Raw genomic sequence first — 14,564 nt, 5'->3', positions numbered from 1 at the left:
GAACTCCAATAATGTTCATCCTAACAATGGGGAGTCAAACATGTGGCCCTCCAACAAGGTCCATTCTGCTCCACAGGTTGGATAGTGATAAAATAACCATCGTATTTAATTTCTCTCTGAATGTTCCTGCTGTTTGTGATTCATTTTGATCAGTCAAACACACTGAGCACAACAGCTTCTGACCGTCAGCCAGACTGTGGAGGGGAATCTGTAAAAACTGAAGGAATCATTTGTGCTATTTCTCACTGCAAAAGAACAAAACAAAAAGAAAAGTCAATCTGTAAACAAAAGCTGCTTATTGACACTGTCAATTTAACAAAAACAAAATCATTTTCAAGATTTGTAGCAAGAAATTAGATTAAATTAGGAGATTTTTTATAACAGTATTTCTCCAGTTTTATCTTTAGAGACAAAACATGACTGAGTGACTGAACTGAGATTCACTCCACACCAGACCTCGTGTTTAGAACCGAGATGAGTTTGACGGTCGTGTGCCAACATTGTTTATCATCTAAACACATGAAGCGGCGGTTTGTTTCATTAAAGGCTCAGAATCACTGAGGCGACTGGAAACCCGACATTAACGCCAACAAAGCCACGAGGAACAAACTGCTTCAGTCCGTTTGAGGGGTTGTTCTCTCATTGCAGGGCCAGCAGCTGCTTCTCAAGCCAACAAGTCCAGCACAGATCAAACCTTCCAACATGAATCTCAGCAGGAAAGTAAATAAATGTAGTTATCGGTAATTTATCCCATTTTGCCTTTGAGGTTAATGAACGTGTTACCGTGATGCTCCGATAAGTGCAAGAGCTGCTTGTGAGGAGAGACGACGAAGTCATTTAGCGGCACGAAGTGCAACCGACTCCTTAGATTTCCTCTCAGCTCCACAGTAAATGTTTGGAAAATTCACAGTTTTGATTCTCTGACTGAAGTTGTAAAGTGACTAAATCTGGCTGGTCCTTGTCCAATTTTGAATATCTGAGCTGGGATTTGTTTTAAAAAAACTCAACTAATATGTGATAAAATCTTAAGATTAGATAAAGAAAACGATCCAGTGCCTCTGATGAACCATCCCACACCCCTTTAACCCAGAATCCAAACCGAGGCTCCAGTCAACCCTCGCTGCCTCCTTGTGGTAGAACTAAAGAGATGATCAGGTAAGAAGTTTCTTCTCTTCTGATCACAGATACCAGCTTTGTTTCCATCTCAGCAGCTGGTGATGGAAACACGAGAGCAGCACTTTTAACCTGTCGCTCTTCTTCCAAAACACCAAAATGCCGGGAACAAATTCTGCTTCCTTATTGGGGTTTTCTTTTCCTTTCCAGTGTTTCGGCCACTCTGACAGCAGTTAGTGTTTTCCGTCTTTCCTGAGAGTTACAAAATGCACCACAGCTTCTCACAACACGTTTTTTTTTTTTTTTGGCACTTCACCAAAAGATTCAATATCAATGAAATGGCACCACGAGGAAAAACCACCTCCACTGTACACATGGCACTGCTTCAGAATAAATACGTTTACATCCTTTTCTGCTCAGAGTTCATTGTTTTAAGACGCTACATTCTCAGACGAATACACAGCGTTACAGCTCGCTTAGTAAAATCACTTTACACTTTCTGTTAACGGCTGCAAAAGAAGAGAGAAAAGCAAACAACGGTTGGGATTGTCAAGAGCCGTCACACTTTTACATCAGCTGTTACACAACCAAAAAGATTTAAAAAGAAGAAAACAACAACAACATAAAACGACAGCAATAATGCACAAATATATTTAAAATATTACAAACACTGCGTGAAAAAGAAGCTCAGAAGAAGTCGGCTGTCACACGATGAACACACTCTGTACATTCTCACAGCTGATGGCTGGATGGACATGGAGTGAAGCTGTGACGGACAAGGCACTTTGGGAATGAGCACAGGAGATGACTGCTTCAAAAGAAAAGATGAGGAGCGACTCAACAGGACTTCGCTTCTATTACTCTTTATGTAAATTAATCTCCCCCGCTTCAGTCCGAGGGGCTCAGATTATAATCCCGTTCTCCACTAGATAAACACACACCGGTACTTTGGAGAGCAGTGCAAAAGTCCTTCGTCTCTATAATACTTCTGCACCTTTCTATCGCTAAGAAACAAGCTGTACACATGAGGAAATAAAGATCCTGAAAGAGGTGGCGCTGCATGCATCATGTACACAGACTGGTTGTGTTTTCATCGACCCTCTGAGGGCCGGTCAGGAGGAACCCAGGGGCCACGATTCTTTTCACAGTCTGCAAAACAAGTTAAAAATCAGCAGAGTTTGGAGCTTTTTTCTTCATAGTGGCACTTCCAAATCGTCAGGATTTCTTTAAGGAGAAAACCACTGAAAAGGTTTTAATTCACAGGAAACAAAGTTTAACTGATCCTCACACATCTACAGAACTCATCCTATCTATCTATCTATCTATCTATCTATCTATCTATCTATCTATCTATCCATCTATCTATAACACATTTTCCAGGATGTTCTGTGATGACATCTACAGATTTGGGCTCCAGGTCCTTTTGTTTGAAAAAAGGTTGTTATAATGCTGCGTGATGCTGAAGAAGACACCGTATTTACACAATCCGTGAGCTGTTTTACGCACACACACACACACACACACACACACACACACACACACACACACACACACACACACACACACACACACACACACACACACACACACACACACACACACACACACACACACACACACACACACACACACACACACACACACACACACACACACACACACACACACACACACAGATGAGCGTTTGTACAGGCGTCGGCGGGCTGCTGGATGTTGGATGTTGGATGTTGGATGTTGGATGTGAGCTTTGGGCTGCACTCAGCTGCAGGCACACACTCTGGACGGCACTTTGAAGCACATTGACTGACACCAAGGACCAAATGTGAACAAATGTGACCAAATGTGACCCCACGGTTCGGCTCCTCCACCAGCGGCGTCGAAGCTTTTGACACCGGCTCCATCTGAAGATGATTCACAGTAACACAGAGGGAGTTTAAATGATCTACAAGTGTCATTCATTCATTCACAACATCTGCGACCGACAGGATCGACTGCAACAGTGAAGTGGTGAAATAACCGTGTGACGTCCATGGATGCGCGCTAAATGCTCTCAGAGAGGTTTGCTGGAGGATGGGAGTGTTGCGGGGTCACGCTGGCCTGCTCGTCGAGTCTGATGTGAGGGATGGCGCCGTGGAGTGGAGCGGCGCTGTCACACGCTCAGGTCGGCAGGCTGATGTTGGCGCTCTCCGCCAGCGGGCTGGACATGCGGATCTGGGAGCTGCTCTTGCTCAGGATGGACAGCTGAGTGCCGCCGTTCACGCCGCTGCTCGCCAGCGACGGATGCCTCTGCTGCTTCAGGTCCACCGCAAAGTACCGGTTCACCGTCCAGCTGCGCCATTTCCTCTTGATCTCCGACTGCACCTTCAGGGAGAAACTTCACAAGGTCATTTTTAATGTACTTTAAGCTGCGCTAGCTCCTCCAAAAGGTAACGTGTAATTCACACACGGACAACGGACCACTGTTGAAAGAGACAGCATTAGCATTCCAACGGTCACACCATGCAAACAGCTGTAGAGCCCACGAAGTCTACTGGTTATCCATAGTTTCTTTGTTTACCGTAGAGACTGGCCATATGTGCAGTTCCTATGTTAAGCCACTAGGTGGAGGTTGGGTCATTGTCAGGAGGAAGTAAAGCTCCAGGTGATGAGGCCAGGGGTGTGACTGTGTGTCAGCGTGGCAACGGGTCGGATGCACAGTTTATTTAGTTTATTGGAGTATTGAAACTGATGGTTGAGTTGAATAGACGACGATAAAAGCAACAAACAGGTTGAAGCACTAAATGGATCATCATATCCGACAACATTTATTTATTTGTCTGCTTGTAAAACAAACAGCTTAAAATCAGTTACATGTGCTATTTATAAACATTAATAATATAGCTGCACAGTATTAGTCAATGAAACATGAGATTATGTTGTTGAGAACAGCGATCACGATGTCTCTGTCGATAAATAACAGTTCTCTTTCTCTTCTGAGACCTAATTTTAACCAAACATGAAGTTTTTTTTCCTTATTTTAGGACACGTTTGTGTTTCTACGGAAGAGTTTTAGGGCCACTGAAGAAAAAAAAATAATTTCGGAGGCAAAAAATCCCCAAACCTTCATGCACTTCAGAAAAAGTCGAAAATCAAAGTCGAGATTTTTTTTTTCACGGAGAGACGTCTATCCATCCTTCATCATTTAGATGTAGATGTAAAATCACATTAAATCCCTTAATTCTGACTATATAGTGTTGCTGACTGCTTATGGACATTTGATTTTACAGAGGATTTCCTTGATTAATAAAACACATTTAAATAAGCAGCCCAAGACCCGTGCCTTTGTCCTTCGTATTCAACGAACTTCCTCTACGGAACAAGGCAGCAGGCTGCTCTGTCTCTTCTGGTCCTGATACTGATGATAACTGACCGTGTTTATGAGCTCCATTCTGTCCTGAAGCATCTTTTCATCACTTCATTAAACCGCCATTTAGTAGAAGCAGTCACACGCGCTGGCATGTGGACGGACGGACTTTGTAAAAAAACTTTTTTTCCACCTGAAAAAAAATAAATCTCCACTTTGATTTTTGACTTTTTCTGAAGCGCATGAAGGTTTCTTTTTTTCTTCTTCAGTGGCCCTAAAACTCTTCTGTAGTGTTTCACACTACATAAAATGTATTTTTCCAATGCTGATACCAAGACAATGCCATATTTCATGTATATAATTAATATATATTGAGCTCTGCTGGGACACACAATGTGTTTATTGAATGCTTGGAGCTCCAGAGATTAGTATTTATTCAGCTCATATGTGTGCTGTCGCGTTGTCTTTCAAGGCTGCTATTTTACAAAGATTTTACTATTAAGTATTAACCCTACAACCGTTGTTAATATGAGTTTAAAATTCTACTTTTTGTATCCCTACACATGTTGGACAGCAGCCCACTTCTCATTAATAATGTAGAGAGTGAAACTCATCCTCCAGTGGGAGGAAAAAGTGTTCAAATGATAAATAAATAATAATAATCTCAAGTCCAAATGTTTTCCTTAGTTTGTCAGTGACAACAGGTTATTCAGCTCATTTTATTAATGGTCTTTGAATAACCTGAACAGGTTGAAATCTTCAGAGAGGAGGAACTCTCAGCGTTTGTTTTATGATCTGGAGCTGCTTCACTTTGACGGTTCAAACTTTCATTCTGCAGTTTTTCACAATAAACTTGTCCGTTGTTTCAGTGAAGCCATTTTCTATATGACTCTCTTGGTAAGTTGTTTTTTTCTTTCTGTCATTTTCCTCTTTCACTCCTACGTTTTTTCTCCTGCTGCTTTACTTTAATAGCTTCTGTGTTTAAACACTGCAGACACTTTGAAATGCTTAAAAATATATATATATATATTTCAAACAAACAATACACTTTTGATTACTTAAATATAGTAGTTCTGTGACATACATTAATTAAATACTGACTCACCCATTCCTAAGATATTAAAAAAGTTAAAGAAACGTAGTCAAAATATAATATAAAAGACATAAACACTAAATTTGAGAAGGAAATTGCCTAAAACTAGTGAAATTACCTGCCCATGCAGCAAGTACATTTTACTTGATAAAGAATCTTTTAAATCCTGATTTAAGATTATATTGTAAATCAAGGACTAAAAATAAGTAAACAACTTTTAAAAGAAGCCAAATCATCTATAACGCTAAAAATAAGATATAAAAGTGTTTTGCTTGTCATGAGATTACATTTTGAACAATTTCACTGGAGTCATCTGTTCTGGACAAATCTTATTTATTTTTTTTTAAATAAAATATTGTAATTGTTTTTCTCAGCTTCTATGAAGTGAATGAATTGTGAACAAGTGATTCACAATCTGGACAAACGAAAAGCGGAACTCGAAAATAGAAACGTGCTTAATATTTATCATTCAGCCAGGTAATTCACTAGAACTTGAAAATTGAAGATAAAATACAACATCTGAGTGAACGATGTTGTTTTAACGTTTATTTCAAAGGTTTAGAGATTCAGGACGTCTCAGCTGATTTTGTTTTGTGTCACAACTTGAGTAATAAAAGTGATTTCACAAGTCAATATGGAAGAAAAGAGATCAGAGACCTACCTCTCCGTTCAGGAAACAGTAGAGGACAGCGACCACAAAACCCTGAGGAGGAGGAGGAGGAGGAGGAGGAGGCAGGAAGAGGAGGAGGAGAAAGGAGGAGGAGGATGAGGAGGAAACAGGAAGAGGAGGAGGAGGAGGATGAGGAGGAAACAGGAAGAGGAGGAGGAGGAGGCAGGAGGAGGAAGAGGAGAGAGGAGGAGACAGGAGGAGGTGGGGAAGAAGGAGGAGGAGGAAACAGGAGGAGGAGGAGGCGGTGGAGGAGGAGGATGGGGAGACAGGTGCAGGAGGAGGAGCAGACAGGAGGAGCAACACATCAGAGGAGGTCTGACTCCTTCAATCCGATACTGATCAGAAGATGATTTATAAAATATCTCAGAAAGTTTCACCAGCTGAACATCGAATATCAAACTTGTTTCTGTCGTTCAGACAGAAAGTATCAGGAGGAACGTTTAACTAGAGAAACGTTTCATTTCTCACTTTCTTTAAACATTTTAGTTTATCTACAGGAAGAAGGATTATTTCAAACATAAACTATAATGATTATCAGTCATTCTAAACATTTCCTGATGGAAAAATAAGTTTTGGTTTTTAACTCCATTTATTCTTTTTTTAAGTTTCACTATAAAAACTGCTGATTTTATAGTGAAACTTATTTTTAATCTAAAGAGTCTGGATCCAGTCTGGATCCAGTCCAATGAGACCAGGTGTGGACAGGGAGCTGGATTTAGTTTTAGAATCATATTCACAGAAGCTGGATCCAGTTGAAAGACTTGCTGTCTGGATCTGGATCTGGACCTGGACCTGGACCTGGACCTGGACCAGGGATGTGGACTGTGAGCGTACCTGGAAGGATCCGAGTCCCAGCTCGAACACCAGCCGCTCCCTCTGGCTGACGTCCTCGGGCGAGAAGGCGAACACGGTGTAGTGAATCCCGAACAGCGGGATGAGCAGCAGGGTGGAGCGAGCCAGACGTCTGGACACAGGAGGACATTTTAATCTGCTTTAAAGACGCAGCTTCAACACTCTTCTTCACAGTTTGGAATCAATGTGGGTCAAACATCAACTTTTCAGGGACCAGGCTGCTGAAAGGACTCCTCCTTTTCTGATTGTCACCCATAAAGTGTTTCACTGAGCTGCTTCTTCGTCCTGGTTTAGTTTGAATCAAACCAACGTGGAAATAATTTTACTCAAACTTCGATCTTCAATTAATGATCCAGATTCCCTAGAACAAAGCTGCGCTGGTCAGACGACGATTATCTGAATCGTCCTCGTAGGAACACAACGTTTGGTCTGATGTGACGAGGCTGACGGCCACGAGGCACGTCAGACCAGTAGAGCAGCTTTCAAAATAAAATATTCTTATTTGTTTTGGTCGGTGCATATTTCCTGTACATGGAACCAACTTTCAGTTTGATCTGAGAAAGTTTGAGGAAATATAGAAATACATCATGAACACATAAAACTTTTCCCGGACAGGCCCAGATGACGGAAATACCTCGACAGTCAGCTACAATTTATTTAAGCAAACGGGACAATCTCCTTCATTAAAACTCTTAAATGGTAAAAATCCCTCATGAGTCTCAAGTAATAAACAACATAAACCCATCAGAATCTCAAACACAGACATTTCTGAGCACAGACGAGCTCCTGAAATTAAAATAGAACAGAAGCTCCTATTATTAGAATAGAATAGAATAGAATAGAATAGAATAGAATAGAATAGAATAGAATAGAACAGTGTATCAATCCCAGAGGGAAATTCTTTAAAAATATTTTTTAGGATTATTAGAAATGTTTGTTTTCTGTTTGGTTTTTTTCTTCCCAAAACTGGACTTTATCTCTTCAAAGTAAAATATAATCTAATATTGTGAAGATCAGATACGTCATTTGTCCCATAAGTTTTTGCAGAGTGTCACTCAGCCTTTTTCCCACCCAGAGAAGAGTCTGACTGCACCAACACTTGTGGAAACACTGAAATCTTAAATCTCCTACAAGAGACAGAAACACACCAAAGTGAAGAATTCTGCTGGTAAATCATTTAAAAACGGTCAAAATTAAAAGCTGCAATTCTTTATTCTGTCATTTTACATTCGGGAGCTTAAACCACTGATATTAATAGAAATAAACCTCAAAACACAAACACACACATGTATAAAGGCAGTCAACACAAGACAGACAGACAGACAGACAGACAGACAGACAGACAGACACACAGACACACACACACACACACACTTACAGTGTGATGGTGGATAACTCTGACATCCTGCACGAATGCTGAACAGCCTGAGTGGGCTCACTGAAGCATTTCTGAGCACAGCTGCTACACGACACAAAGACAACACACAACACAACAGAGACAATGCCTTTAGGGACACAGACACACACAGCTTCACACACAGCTTCACTCTCGCTCACACGCTCGGTCTGAGCAGCAGATCGAGATGATCTGCTGGACGTCGCCGCCCTGCAGGAGGAGAGTCTGCGAGGCTCAGCCAGGAGCATCCAGCTGAAGTGACTCCCTCATGTAGTGAAGCAGGATCAAGCTTCATCTCTCAAAACACACTTTTCTTCTAAAGCTTTTTCACTTCAAATGCTTCATTTAAAAAAGTCCAAAAAGACATTTGTTCCCATGACTCATTAAATATAATGTGGCTTCTCATGATATGTAACAACGACCCGAACTGTTATGAAATATAATGGAATGAAACCTGAAACGTAACAGGTGGTCCATCATGTAATAAAACCTTGATTCTCACATTGTGGAGCAGAAAATATATGTTCCCCCTCGTAGTGTAATCATTCTATTACATCATGTTTCTGGTTTGGACTTGAACTTGACCTGCTTCAACTTGAATAACATTGAAAGAATAAGTTCTAAAAGTTTGGACTATTTGTTTATACATATATCTACAGTACATACAGTTTGTGGTATTTATGTAAGATTGCTGTTTCCAAGTCATTTATAGTCTTATATTTACTGTCTGTTCTTTATAATCTGTAATCTAATTCTCCTTATCATCAGTAGAAAATAATGTATGAGCATTAAACATATTAAGATTACATTTAAATTCTTGTTTAATCTTTTTAAATATTTTTTTTTTTATTACATCTCAGGCTCAGCACTTTTATTAAGTTTTGGGTTTTATTACATTAAATGTTACAACAATTCGGGATGTTGTTACATTTCTGCCTCTAACAGGGTTCATTACAGTATTTGGACAGTATGTGTGTATCTATACTGAGTATTCTAGTATTCTAGTATTGTGAGGGGAACTGTTGACAATACATCAAAACGTTAATTCTTGAGCAGAACATAAAGAAAAGCAGCTCTGAAGTCGTCACACTCAGACTGAAGGTTGGTGACGCTGAACGAGCCGACGCTCACTTACAGATAGATGCTGGACTCGTTTCCTCCGATGTCGGGAGACTGCAGCTTCTGCACCAGGATGATGATGATTCCGATGAAGAGGACGAAGTTGATCTGCACAAAACAAAGTGGTATTTACAGTAACTATCTCCTCCGCAGTTTTCCAGATCTGCACTTCAGAGCAGACAAACTGAATCAGTGGTTGAGAGCCACTTTGTGTGAAGTGTCTCACAATCCAATTGTAGGAAATCTTCAGCAACCAAACATATTTTGCAGCAGCTAATTGTACCAGCGATACATTTTTATTTATTTTTTCTAAAGGTGGGAAAGATAAAAGGGTGAAAACTGACTGTAGAGCACCAACCCACACTGTTTTAAATCATTCATTTAAAATAAATAAATAAATAAATAAATAAATAAATAAATAAATAAATAAATCCTTTAACAACTTCTTCAACCAACGTGTGTGTGTGTTTCAGTGAGTCTCAGTGTGTTTCAGGGTGTTTCAGTGAGTCTCAGTGAGTCTCAGTGAGTCTTTGTGAGTTTCAGAGAGTTTCAGTGTGTTTCAGTGAGTTTCAGTAAGTCTCAGTGTGTTTCAGGGTGTTTCAGTGTGTTTCCGTGTATTTCAGGCTGTTTCAGTGAGTCTCAGTGTGTTTCAGTGAGTTTCAGTGTGTCAGGGTTTCAGTGAGTTTCAGTGTGTTTCAGTGTGTCTCAGTGTGTTTCAGTGTGTTTCCGTGAGTCTCAGTGTGTTTCAGTGTGTCAGGGTGTTTCAGTGTGTTTCGATTTGTTTCTGTGTATTTCAGGCTGTTTCAGTGAGTCTCAGTGAGTTTCAGTGTGTCTCAGTGTGTTTCAGTGTGTCAAGGTGTTTCAGTGTGTTTCAATTTGTTTCTGTGTATTTCAGGCTGTTTCAGTGAGTCTCAGTGAGTTTCAGTGTGTCTCAGTGTGTTTCAGTGTGTCAAGGTGTTTCAGTGTGTCAGGGTGTTTCAGTGTGTTTCAGTGTGTTTCAGTGTGTTTCAGTGAGTTTCAGTGTGTCTCAGTGTGTTTCAGTGTGTCAAGGTGTTTCAGTGTGTCAGTGTGTTTCAGTGTGTTTCAGTGTGTCTCAGTGAGTTTCAGTGAGTCTCAGTGAGTCTCAGTGTGTTTCAGTGTGTTTCAGTGTGTTTCAGTGTGTTGTGTTGCACAGTGACGTGATGGTGTTCGTTACCATGATGGAGGCCACCACAGGTCCTTTGATCACCCACCAGAGGGCAGTGTGCTCATTGGTATCCCAGCATCTGCACGAGGACAACAGGGACTTTTAATAATCACAGGAGATCAATACAGTTACTCACCATTAGTCAAGGACAGGTTTGAAGGCATGAAATAGATTTACAACTTATTACTGCAATGATACACAGGTTAAACTTCTGTTTTATATCAAATTATATATTAGTATATTTTACTCGGTTACTATAATGTAGTCTGTGTTTAATATCTATTCTAATATAATATACTGTATCTGTGTACTTGTTATCGCTAAAATCATGTTAAATCATGTTAAAGTACAGAAACATGGTTGTTTGTTACGAATGAGTTGTTAGGATTTATGAGGCCGGTATTCATGGACACGGATCAGTAGTATTGAGTATTGATGACTTACTTACACATAAACAAACTGTAAACACGAGGTGACGCTCAGTCAACTAAATGTGAAAACTACGTATCATTTTCCTTCCACTTCACCTTGTGTTGGTCCATCACATAAAATCAATAAAATCTATTTACATTTGTGGTGGTAATGTGACAAAATGTAGAAAAGTTCAAGGAGGATGAATACTTTTGCAAATGACTGTAAATGTTATTTAAAATTTAGTTTAATCAGATCAAAAAAATGTATTATTATTGTCATATAGTGTGTTATTTTGTGTGCTATAATATTAATAATAATAATAATTATCATCATCATCATCATCATCATTATTATTATTATAATTATTATTATTATTATTATTATTATTATTATTATTATTATTATCATTATTATTATTATTATTATTATTATTATTATTATTATTATTATGTGTGTGTTCTAGATTTTTATTTATATTCTTTCATCCCATAAAAACTCTTGTTTTGGTGCGGAACAGGTACTTAAAACATTTCACTGCCCATTGGAGTATGTATAATTGTTGTTTGTGACAAATAACGGATTTGGCATGAAACACTTTGAAATCAATTAGTACCTATTGGTACTCAGTATCGGTAAGTAACTAGAGGTTAGTACTCGTACTTCTCCTTTAAAACCCTGGTGTCGGTGCATCTTTAACCGACATGGAACGAAGCCGCTGCTTACCAAGATTTTACATCACGACCAAAAATCTGTGTGTTTGCAGGGTGTCGACTAACACAGTGTTTTACAGTGTAAATACTGTACCTTTAATACATGTAGAGAAAATACTCCAAAGGCTTAAGACATAAAGCAGTGGAGTATATTTGATCATAATAAATGATTTGGGGTTTATTTACAGAGTTGAGTGTGTATTTAGAGGGTTGAGGATATATTTAAAAGGAGTTCAGAGTATATTTAGAGATTTGGGAGAATATTTAAAGACCTGAGAGTATCTTTAAAGAGTTGAAGGTATTTCTAAAGAGTTTGGAGTATACATACCCTGTGTCGTGAAAATGGAGCCTCAGAACGGCCCAGACTGTCACACAAATCGTGGGAGTTCCTGCAACAAAAAATAAAATCAGTAAGCAATAGAATAGAATTAAATTAAAACAGAGTGTACAGAACCTCTCATTTAAAAAGTCTGTATTGATGTTTTACTGGTTGTAACCTTTGTATCAAAAATACTTGTCAAACAGACAAAATGTTTAACTCACTGGGTAGAGACTGTGACATACTGGATTTATTCTTCTTTATGGATTACATGTATTAACAAATATCTGCTGAATACTCTTTAGAAAACTCAGTCTGATGCAGAAGTGACTCACCCCATCCCACGATGGTGTACCAGTAGAAGTAACGCCGCTCTGGGAAGAAAGTCTCCACCAGCAGAGTGAAGAGGTACAGACCTTCGATGAAGAGCCAGAAATAGTTGGACATGACGCAGTAATGGAAGAAGACCATCACTGCTTTGCACGCCACCTGCAGGCGGGAGGAGGAATCAATCCATCAGGGCTTATTCTGTGGTTTCACATCTGGAACACTGACGTCGGGCATCTTTAATGCAGTGGACTGTATTTCAATGTTTACTGTTTGGAGGTGTGGCTGGTGTTTGTTTGACTGCTGTACGGCCAGTCACTCTGGGTCCCTGAGTCTCCCTCTTTTTCTTTCATGTGATCTATGAAACGCTTGAAATTCATGATTGCAAAATATCAGGATGCATCTTGTCTGAGCCGCTTCAAACCCCAAACAAATGATTTCGCTGATTCTTCTAAGAAACATGTGTTTTCATGTCAAAGACCCGTGAATGTATTTCAGAGCCCACGTCTCCTCTGAAGAGCAGCTAAAGGTCGACTGAAGGGTTTGATCCAGATTCTGGATCCGCCCAACAAACAAGATTTCATTAGGAGTCTTCTGTCCTGCATCAACAGGGGCAGTGAAACAATTAGAGGCAATAAAACTGTCAGAACGCGTGACGGATTGGTGAGCGCTGTCTCTCATCATTTGTGAGACAAGATGTCGCAGTGAGTCACTCACTTTAGAGTGGAGCGTCATACCCGCCCTGCACCACAGGATGGCGTGGTGAATCACTCTACCATCTAGTCTGCCTGCTCCTGCCAGGGCCTGTTACTGCCGTTAACTTGAGTTTCGCTGATCCGGTCACATGTGGCGAGTCCTGACTGTTTACACTAGTCCGTACCCTGCGTGTCGGGCTAACCGCTTGATTTGGGACTGTATCACTACCTCGCCGTCACTTCCACGAAAACGTCGCCATGCCTGGCACCTAGATATGACCTCAGTCTGTCCAGGGACACAGGTTAAGACGGATCCTCCGCCCAGGCTGCAATAAGGCGCCGTGTCTCTGTAGACCTCCAGGCACGGACGTCCATGTTCTTTTCCAAAGCTTCTCTGGGAAGTTGGAAAGACTGTAAGACTGGTGCATTTTCTTAAAACCAAAACACGACGCACACTGATGTCGTTAACGTAGCACGTATTTTCCTGAGACGCATTCGTGATGCACTCTGCTCACACTACAAAGCCTCCGTGGTCAGATGCGTCCCAGAGCGCCTCAGGGAGCGGTTTGAGTGATATCGCTTTGGTTCACGCTGTTCTTTACGGCTCGCCACTTGTGATCTGATCACCAGAACCGCGTGTTAACGCAGGTCTGAACGGACCCTTATTTAACAGAAAACAACCAAAACAGAAGGGAAACTACTGACCTAAAACCTTATGAAGGGTCTCACTGTGCTGCACAGAGATTCACAAAGATTAGAATGCTAATAGATCTGGCCCAGCACGTCTTTACTTGTAATTCCACTTTGTGCCACACGGTGGTGTAATCAGACACAAGATGAAGCAGCAGGCAGGAGCACGCCTGGACACAGCAGAAGACTGGACACCACAGAGACTCACCGCTCAGCCAATACGCTTCTTAAATCCAACGCACTTTAAATACGATTTAATATTTTTTTGTATTTGCATTTATGGAACAAATCCAAATTTGACAGCTTGAGACAACATATCTCCGTCCTCTTGTCTCTTCGTCTGGTCGTCCAGGACGTGAACAGGCGTCACGGGGTTGCGACACCGCCTGTGCGTCATGTTCTAATTACCAGAAAAGTTCAGCTGAGTGTGACAAGCGTACAGCAGCTGCCTGCCACCTTCATGTCAGGTGAGTGTAATCTAATGAGCAGCGTCCACACGGGGAACAGCAGCGATCTGATCCTCTGAGCCGCCGGGACAAAGAGCTGTGATCAGCGGGCCGACGGCGGCGTGTCAGCGGTCACCGCCAAAAAGGCCAACGTCCCCATTGAAATGTTAATGGACCTGTGCGAGGGGACT

The 14,564-nt window shown here is 40.8% G+C and overlaps 1 protein-coding gene across 1 annotated transcript in view; it reads right to left on the bottom strand.

The window, feature by feature from the left end:
• Positions 1-3,270: 3,270 nt before the first annotated feature.
• adcyap1r1a (adenylate cyclase activating polypeptide 1a (pituitary) receptor type I) overlaps positions 3,271-14,564 on the bottom strand; it is a gene marked incomplete at its 3' end in the record, with an annotated part of 29,368 nt that continues 18,074 nt past the window's right edge. Inside the window, exons 7-14 of the mRNA XM_080460424.1 lie at positions 12,551-12,704; positions 12,225-12,285; positions 10,782-10,851; positions 9,603-9,694; positions 8,450-8,533; positions 7,054-7,183; positions 6,211-6,252; positions 3,271-3,474 (exon numbers count right to left, since the gene is read on the bottom strand). Coding sequence (XP_080316550.1) covers positions 3,271-3,474; positions 6,211-6,252; positions 7,054-7,183; positions 8,450-8,533; positions 9,603-9,694; positions 10,782-10,851; positions 12,225-12,285; positions 12,551-12,704 — 837 coding nt within the window. The remainder of the gene's footprint in view (positions 3,475-6,210; positions 6,253-7,053; positions 7,184-8,449; positions 8,534-9,602; positions 9,695-10,781; positions 10,852-12,224; positions 12,286-12,550; positions 12,705-14,564) is intronic.

This window comes from Lipophrys pholis (assembly GCF_963383615.2).
Source record: "Lipophrys pholis genome assembly, chromosome: 1".
NCBI classification, from domain to species: domain Eukaryota; kingdom Metazoa; phylum Chordata; class Actinopteri; order Blenniiformes; family Blenniidae; genus Lipophrys; species Lipophrys pholis.
The sequence above is the reverse complement of the archived record's forward strand: the minus strand, read 5'-3'. Positions and strand labels throughout refer to the sequence as shown.